The sequence below is a fragment of the Sus scrofa genome, chromosome 14 (assembly GCF_000003025.6).
Source record: "Sus scrofa isolate TJ Tabasco breed Duroc chromosome 14, Sscrofa11.1, whole genome shotgun sequence".
Classification (NCBI taxonomy): Eukaryota; Metazoa; Chordata; class Mammalia; order Artiodactyla; family Suidae; genus Sus; species Sus scrofa.
In genome coordinates this window covers 109110885-109119882 of record NC_010456.5, presented here as the reverse complement: position 1 = coordinate 109119882, position 8998 = coordinate 109110885, and the positions used below count along the sequence as shown (strand labels likewise).

General features: G+C 55.3%; 1 protein-coding gene across 7 annotated transcripts in view; it reads right to left on the bottom strand.

The window, feature by feature from the left end:
- The window catches only part of ZFYVE27 (zinc finger FYVE-type containing 27), a 31097-nt gene continuing 22127 nt past the window's right edge, over positions 29-8998 (bottom strand). For 3 of the 7 annotated variants that reach the window (XM_005657447.3, XM_021074421.1, XM_021074422.1), the window contains exon 13: positions 29-8433. In XM_005657447.3, coding sequence (XP_005657504.1) covers positions 8369-8433 — 65 coding nt within the window. In that variant the 3' untranslated portion in view covers positions 29-8368. Of the gene's footprint in view, positions 8856-8998 lie in introns of all 7 variants that reach the window. The other 4 variants (XM_005657448.3, XM_021074424.1, XM_021074423.1 and 1 more) reach the window with 2 other exon arrangements.

The following is an 8998-nucleotide window of genomic DNA, read 5'->3' as shown; positions in this document are numbered from 1 at the left end:
AGACTGATGCAGGTAGGGTTTGGTTTTCTTTTTTTTTTTTTTTTAAGTTTTTAATTAAATCAAAGAAAACAAAACAGTTGGTTTTGACCAGGTGATCTCTGTCAGCTGGTTCCTGGGCCGGGGGCGGGGCGGGGGGAGGTGATCAGAAGGGACTTTAAGAGGCCCTTTTGTCACCCACGGCCTGTCCACACACACATACTTGGAATGCCTGTGTTTTTGTAGGATTCCCCGAGAGCATAGAGCAAGAGTTACCCTTCTCATGCCCACAATGAGGCTACGTGATGAAGATGACTGTCCTTTTGTCTCAGAGGAAGGACAGAGATGCCAAGTTCCCAGCCTCTGCCACAACCAGAAGGCTCCCACGGTCCTGTGGCATCTGCCCAGTACAGTCTGGGCCCCAAAAGGCTGGGCCACAGGGAACTACCCTGAGGAGCCAGAGACCTAAACACCTACACCCCAGAACTCAAACACCCCCTGGGCACTGGACCTGTAGATGGTGTGGGCAGGTGCTACTCCAAGCTGGTCCCTGAACCAGAGCGTCAGTATCACCTGGGAGCTGGTGAGAAATGCAGAAGCTCAGGCCCCACCCTAGGCCTGCATTTTAACACATAAACCTTTGAACCATCTAGGGACCCTTTACGTAATACTGGGGCCTACTCTAAAGCAATTAAATCTGAACCTCTGGAGGGTGCTCAGAAATCAGGCATTACTAGGAGTTCCCGTTGTGGCGCAGTGGTTAACGAATCCGACTAGGAACCATGAGGTTGCAGGTTCAATCCCTGGCCTTGCTCAGTGGGTTAAGGATCTGGCTTTGCCATCAGCTGTGGTGTAGGTTGCAGATGCGGCTCGGATCCCGTGTTTCCATGGCTCTGGCATAAGCCGGTGGCTATAGCTCTGTTTCGACCCCTAGCCTGGGAACCTCCATACACCGCAGAAGCGGCCCTAGAAAAGGCAAAAAGACACCAAAAAGAAATAAAGAGAGAGAGAAGGAAGGAAGGAAGAAGGCATTACTAGATGCTCCTGGGGTGCTGTGCAGCCAGGGTTCAGAACCTCCATCCAGTTGAGACCGCAGCTGAGGCAGGAGGTCCAGGGGCTGAGGGGACCTCAGGCTGGGTCTTGGTCCTGCATGCAAGAGGGGACCAGCTCAAATGCCTGAGGGGGCTTCTTCAGTGAGCTCAGCTCCGATGGAGGTGTGAGCTGGATGGGGCAGCTAGGGGAGTAGGCTTGAAATGGAAGCCACAGGTTGCTGCTGCTCAAAACATCCAGAGTTTGGGAAGGGTGGTGCCAGGAAAGAGGGCTGGGGAGGGGACCATCGGCAGAGGCTGAGGGACCAGGCAGATGTACCCAGAGCAGGCGACTGCGTCACCCCAGAGGGCTTTCCTCACCAGCTGGGCTGCCACATCCTCCAGAACCATGGAGCTTGCTGTTCCTCCAGAACCATGGAGCCACAGCCGCTCAAGGTGAGGAAAACCCTGGCTTGCTTCCTGGGCTCTCGGAGAAGCACGCTGCCGCAGAGAAATAAGGGGCCAGTGTAGGCTGACAGGTGGTCTGAGAGCCTGCCTGTAAATCACCTCCCTAGGCAGTCAGGTGGCCCCACCACAGGTCAGGAGTGGCAGAGGCCAGCTTGTTTCTCTTCACCCCTGAGGAAGCCACTGCCCCCCACCCTCGCCCAAGCCCGCCCAGCCCACCTGGCTCCCTGAATCCACCCCTTGTCTCCCAGCCTCCTGGCCCGACCAAATATTTATGGACACTTCTATGGTCAACCAGGACCAGGGATTATTTTTCCACTGAACACACAGGACTCAGCTGCTTCTGGCCAGAGCACAATACTGACCTCTGTCAGGTGCTGGCGGCGGGGGTGGGGGTGGGAGCAAGATGAGGAGGGCTCCCTCAGCCATCCTGAGAGGTCTCAGCAAGGAGGCACTCCTCACCCACCCCGCAAAGGGTCAGGCCCCCGCTCTACACATTGCTCTGTCCCCACCACCAGCTGTCCCTCCCTCCCCTGGACCAAAGACCAGGGGGCCCCTGCAAGGACTGAGCCCACCCTTCACTCCCCTTCATCCCCAAACACTCCCTCCTGGCTGATGCTGCCCAAGGAGCCGCCACCGCTGGGCTGAGTATTGATGGCATCTGACAGCGTGGGGCAGAAACCCCCCCCCCCAGACAGCAGGGCTGCCCCACACAAGAGCTCTGGAGGTGGGAGGTCCAGGCTCATCCTGTCTTCCTGCTCTGCCAGGGCCTGGCTTTTGTTCTCGGGGTTACAGGCTGATGCCACCTCCTCCCAGTGCCTCAGCCACATTCCAAGGAGCAAGGCGGGGAAGCGCTAAGAGCAAAAGCAGCGCGTCAGCTGCCTCTGGCCCTTTGGATCAGGAAAACAGTAATTTCCCAACAAGTCCCACCTGGTAGATTTCCACTTCTCGCTCAGCAGCCAGAACGAAGTCACATGGCCAGTCCCGGTTGCAAGGAGTGGAGGAAGTCAAGTGCTTCGGCTGGGTACAAAATGAGAGTTCTGGCAGCAGACAGGAGGGACGTGGGGCAGGCCCATCAGGCTCAGGATCGGGCGAGAAGCGGCAACAGAGACGGGTTCTGGGTTCCAGTGCTGTGACTTAATGACCATATGACACTGGGAACATTGCCCAGCTGGAAAATATTGTCATCATGTCTACTTCACAGGGTGGCTGAGTGTCAAGTAGGGAAATGTATGAAAAATACCTAGAAACAGGGAGTTCCCGACGTGACTCAGTGGTTAAAGAATCCAACCAGGAACCATGAGGTTGCGGGTTCGATCCCTGGCCTCGCTCAGTGGGTTAAGGATCCGGCATTGCCATGAGCTGTGGTGTAGGTCACAGACGTGGCTCGGATCCTGCGTTGCTGTGGCTGTGGTGTAGCCCGGGCTATAGCTCCGATTAGACCCCTAGCCTGAGAACCTCCATATGCCGTGGGTGTGACCCTAGAAAAGGCAAAAAAAAAAAAACCTAGAAACAATGCCCAGCCTTTAGAAGATGCTCATTAAATGGTAATTAGTATCTTTATTAACCAAAGGCCCTGACCTAGCACAAGGCCTGCACATAATAAGTGCTTAGCAAATTTCTAACTGACTTGTTAATTGACTAAGAAATGCTACTGGCAAGGAGGTAGGGAAACATAGGAATATCTTATCCTGTCACTTCCAGAAAGAGGAGAGAATCTACATTTGGGGGTTTGCATCAGAAAATACATCCCCAGGTGGTGCGGAAGGCCGCAGAGGAGAGAGGACAAAGAACACTGCGGCAGGACTCAATACATCCCCTGCCCGTGCTGGGGGGCAGGCACGACTCCAAGCACTTTGGCATCTAACGTACGATTATTATTCCCATTTTTTTCTTTTTAGGGCTGCACCCGTGGCACATGGGAGTTCCCAGGCTACTGGCTGAATTGGAGCTGCAGCTGCCAGGCTACACTGCAGGCACAGCAACATCAGATTCAAGCTGCGTCCTTCCCCCACACTGCAGCTCACAGCAACACTGGATCCTTAACCCACTGAGCAGGGCCAGGGATCAAAACGGCATCCTTGTGGACACTAGAGGAGTTTGTGATCACTGAGCCACAACGGGAACTCCATTATTCCCATTTTAATGATGAAAAGACTGAGGTTCAGAGAGGTTAATGACTGTTGAAGGACACACTGCTGTACTTAGTGGTGAGTGAGGCTTGGATCTGACATCATGCTCTTAACCCCTGCACTACTGCCTGCAGGGGGCAAAGCCAAGGACAGGTGGGCAGGAGTGGTGGACAGGCAGCTGTGCTTCTGCTACCCTGCTTCACAGGGAGATTTCTGGGAGCCCTGCTCAGACCCCACTCCAAGGGCCCTTGGACCGTGGCTTTGGTCCAGGAACCCAGGGCAGCCCACCCCCCTCACCTCTCCTCCCATCTCGGCCCCGTCAGCATCCAGCCCTTGGATCCCACAAAGGAAGCTCACATCCCACAACTGTTTAGTCGGCTGTAATCCTGGCTAAAGTTCACTCCTTGGGAAATCCAACGTGGGGGGTGGTTGCTGCTGGAATGTGTGTGGCTGGGACCCAGTGTCTCAGCCCAGACAGCAGGCCCTGCTGGGGCCAGGGGGGATCCGGAATCCCCCACCCCCAGCTGTGCCAGAGAATGGAATGTGCTGCTCTGGGTGTTGAAACAGACCCGGCCAAGGAGGTGGGGCGGTGCTGGGAGCTGGGGGAGCTCCTGCCACAAGGCTGCCTCTGTTCCCCTCTCGAGGCTGAGCCCATTTTGCTAGGGCTGGTGGTGGGCAGGGCCTTCCCATTAGCTCAGTGGCTCAGAAGCTCCTGGAGCTAGTGGGGGCAAGGCGAAACAGAGGGGAGGTGGCAGCCGGGACTGCTCTGTGACCTAGTTTGTCTATGAGGCACCCACGAGCACCTGCGGCACAGTTCCCATCGCAACTCTTACCAGCTGTGTGACCCTGGGCAGGTTATTGAACCTCCCGAGGCCTCCACTTACTCATCAGTTAAATGCAGTTAATAATACCTAGCTTGGGGGATCATCATGAGGTTTACATGAGTTGACACGCTCAGCACACTGCTCAGCACAAGTGTTCAATAAACGTGGGTATTACCATGATCTTAGAGCCCCCAGCTACAGGGTAGATGCTAGGGCCAGGGCCCCTCCAAAGGTATGCCTCGAAGGTTCCATGGAGACAAAGGGATGAAAATGGAGCTTCAACTGGCTTCCATTCTGAGGCCAGGTGATCAATGACTGCAAATCCCGGAAGACCCCTAAATCACAGCCAGTTTGTGGTCTGGCAGGGCTCACTGGAGGCTGCTCCCCGCCACTACCAACCCATGAAAGAAGGGACAGAGGCCCCAACCGAAGCCAGACTGTGGTGTCTGGCAGTCCATCCAGCTCTGCCCCAGCAGGTCCCAGAGCTGTCACAGACCTGGCTACCGTCCCTTCCCTGGGGGCCTGAGAACAAGCTGGAGGCATCTTCCAAACCAAGCATCCAGTTCTTTAACAAACCACCTGCTTTCCAGGCCATCCCACCTTCGGTCCTCTCTAGGCTGTGGACCCCCAGGCAGCTGGGAGGCACAGTTCAATCCCTATAAATTCCTCCATGGCTTCATTTTCCCAGGGGCACCTGCACTTTAAAGTTGTCTTTTGGTGGCCTCCTCTGAGGACCTCACATGTACCTCAAGGGGACAAGGAGGTGGCTTTCCTTCTGTGAGGCCACTGACCCCAGATAATGAAAGGTTTCTCACACCCCTGTATCCCGCATCTGAAAGCTACGCATGTTCCAGTCTGTATTTCACCAACATTTGACATTGTTTTCATTTTCCAACATAAAATATTGACTCTGCTTTTTCAAACTACACTCTGGCCTCATTCTTTCCTGAATAATAATCTGTGATTATTCTCTGGTTTAAAATAAATAAATAAATAAATTGCTGTTCTAAGCCATTTAGGGCAGAGTTGGGTGTGCCATTTCTGAAGACTGCCTAGAAATGAGCTAGCATTTATTGAGCATTTACTGTGTGCCAGGCACCTCACTTCCCACGTGGAGTGGACTCCCTTATTTAACCTTCACAGCAGCCATACGAGGTAGAGGAAAGCAGAGAAAGGCTTAGGGCAAGGCCCGTGCAGCAACCTACTCCAGCACAGTGCGGCTGATGGTAGAACAGGGCCCAGCATGGAACCGGCTTGTTGCAGTGCCTGCCTCTGCTGCCCCGGGGATGCCCCCGGGATGCTAGTGCAAGTGGCTCCTCCGGCTCTAAGGGAAGTCTGTTCCGGCTCCATCCTCTAATGCTGCGGGGGACGTGCATCTTCGGATGGGTGTGATGTGGCGCCCACAGTGAGGGGCTGGACCAGATGATCCCCAGCATCCCTCCAACCCACCTGCTGTGACACACGCCCTCCACCAGAAGCAAGGGCACAGCCCCAGCCACTTCCTTCCTGTGCTGTCACTGCTGTCCCCTTTTGCTCAAAAAGCCACGTTTTTCTTTCCTCCAGCTCTTTACTGTTCCTCTGGACCTCTGGTTTTGGCACAAGATTCTGGCTCTTTCCTTGCCTCTTGGGGCCCCCCAAGAGCTTCTGGGGGTCCCCCATACCACAGAAGCGCCCAGACCAAGGCCTCAGCAGGCTACGAGGACCCCCCTGGCACTGCTGTCTTGAGTCACACTGCAATGGGGCCATGAGGATGTGGCCGCAACCCAACCTCAACTTCCACCCCACCCCACCCCAGCCTTCACTGCCTCAGGCCTTCCCTCTGGAAGATACTGCTCTATCCAGCTGTGGTCTGCAGAGCGCCATGCCAAGCCTTTCACAGCCACCAAACTTCCCTGGGCCTCAATTTCCTTTCCTGCAAAGTGGGAAGGAACACAGTGCCTGCTTCATAGGGCCCTCTTGAGGATTAAATGAAATGTGCACGAAACACATGTGGCCGGCACCCCGTCAACACCCCCACACCGCAGCTCTCAGAGAACTGCTCCTACTCCCCACCTCCCAGCCAATCCTCCTTTTCCGGCTGGTTCTCAGCCTCCCCCGGAGCTGATCCCTTTCTGCTTTCTCAGAGGGATTAGCGAAAATCTTTCCATTCTAAAGCCTGCATTGCATACTGTTTACCAAGTTCTAGTCCCAACCCCAACCCCCCAGCTCTCACAATGCGGTCACGAGACGGCACCTCCGGTCAATCCGACAAGCACCGTGTTCTGAGCCCCTCTTGTGCAAGGCACGGCTTCCCCTGAACCCCCACATTACACCTGACTTCAGCCTCTGCAGCCCCTCTGCCCTGCCCTGCAGACACAGCCCAGGCCTGTAAACTTAGCAGGACTCGGGGGGACCTGGCCCTCCAGCCTCAGGGAGAGGATGCGTGCAAGGACCAGGACGAAAACATACGAAGCTTGAGGCCTTTTTATTGACAATTCTCCATATACACAGACATCCTTTTAGTTCCTTTCCAGTGTAAATAAAGCCCAGGTACCTAACGCTCATCTCTTCAACAGGACAAAGGAGCCCGGGGAAGGGGGTCCACCAAGGCCTGCCTGGTTCCCCAGGGACTCGCCCCTCTGGCCTGGAGCAGGCCCCCGGCTCCTAGACTGGTTGGCCTGGAGAGAAAGCCGGCCTAGGAGGATCCTTTTCTCCCTCAAGCTGCCCCCTGGGGTCCCTGCTTTGCGTACACAAACGTCTGTCTCCCAGGGTTCCGAGTCCCAGGCAGCCCATGACTCCAGGGAAAGGTCCCAGGGCCGGAGAAGCCCCCATCCTCCTCATCCCATTCCTTATGCCACATGTTCCCAGGAACCATGAAATAAATAAATAAATAATTCCAAAAGGCAGAGCAGCTCCTGGGGAAGAAAAGGGTGCCTGAGCCTGCTCACGGCTTAGGGAGAGCCACTGAGCCCCGCCAAGTCCAGAAGTGAACAGAAAACTGTCAGAAAGAGGGGAGGGCTGACCCCAAGGGGCCTTGTCCCATAACTCACTGTTCTGCTGGTGAACAGCCCTGGAAGCTGAGACTCAGCCAGGCGAGATCCTACACTTCCCAGGCCTCCAAAGGGCGAGGGCTTCAGGACCTCTGCTCAGCCCGCCTGGTCTCAGACTCCACAGGATGAAGGGCCAGGGAGGGGAATCGTAGCCTGAGGATGGGAGGAGGGGTGCCCAAAACTCTGAACAGGGGCATCTGAGTGCCCAGCGGCTACCTGGCCCGGCTGAAAACACCAGGGTAATACGTGGGCTGAGGCCCTTTGAGTTGCAGGGGCTCCCCGTGTTTTGCTCCCCTTAATGCTGAAGGATTCTGCCAGGCCTTCCTAGACACATCCTCCTCTGCGGGAACCTGAGACTTTCGACCCTGTTTCTAGAGGTGCTTTTGGTCTGCTCAGCCCTGGCCACACCCTGTGCTGGGGAAATGATGAGAACCTGATGCCTGGAGGGACACGCAAAGAGCACATGTGGGGCTGGGCGCAACTCCTTCTTTGAATTGGCTCTCAAAGGGCAAGGGGCTGGCCCAGCACCCAGCGGGAGGAGAGCCTCTTTTCCCAATCGCTGACCTCTGGTCTCCCAGAGCTCCCAGGCCTGTGAGACGCCACCATTCCCGTGGAGACTGGGCCTGGCTCCCTGCCGCCCTCTAGCTTACATTCCCTGCCCAGCCCTGACCCACTAACAGCCCAGGGCAGAGCAGGGCAAACATGATTTGAGAGCAACCGTTCCCAGCCACCCGCGGGAGTGGAGACCCGCTCCAGACCCCGGCTGGAGACAGCGAGGGCGGGAAGGGGAAACCTACCTAGCATTCGGGCCACATGTGCCCAGCACACACCGCGTGGGGCTAAGGGGCGGGGGGAGAGTGGGGTCTACTGCTGGCCCCAGGGACAGGCGCCCGCTCGGACCCTGACCCCTCTTCTCACTTGCTCAAGGTCTGGTTACACGAGGCACACACAAACACAGTCTCTCTCTGGGCTTCGGGGGCTGAAAAGGAGGAAGAACTTGGTGAGACACTTCCTCGTGCCCTCTGGCTCATGGCCCCAACTACTAGAACCACCTCCCCACCCCTCAAAGGCCCACACAGACCACCCATCACCCAGCCCACCCCTCTCACTGCCCCGGCTCACTAGCCTGCCCTCAGAGACTTCTCTTTCTACAGGAATGGGGGGCTTTGGGGCGAAGCGTGTCAACGGTGGGCCTCTCCCAGAAGGTCTACAAATTAGAAATTATTTTGGCACCAACAGAAGAGCTTTAAAAATGCTTTTTAAATGAAATACCAGAAGAAAATGTTCCAAAATATTTTAACAGTGGTTATTATCTCTGAGGGGTAAGATTACAAGATTATTTTTCTCTTCCTTCTTCTTCTGTATAGTAATTTCCAAATCTTCTAGAATAAGCATATGTTACTAGCATGACCAGAAGGATAAAAGAAATGTTCAATTTAACATTGTAACACATTACAAAGCCGTATGTAGCACATGCTCCCATTTTTTAGAACGTGCATGGTATTTGTCCCGAATGCGTCATGGCCTTAATGACCGAGGAGAGA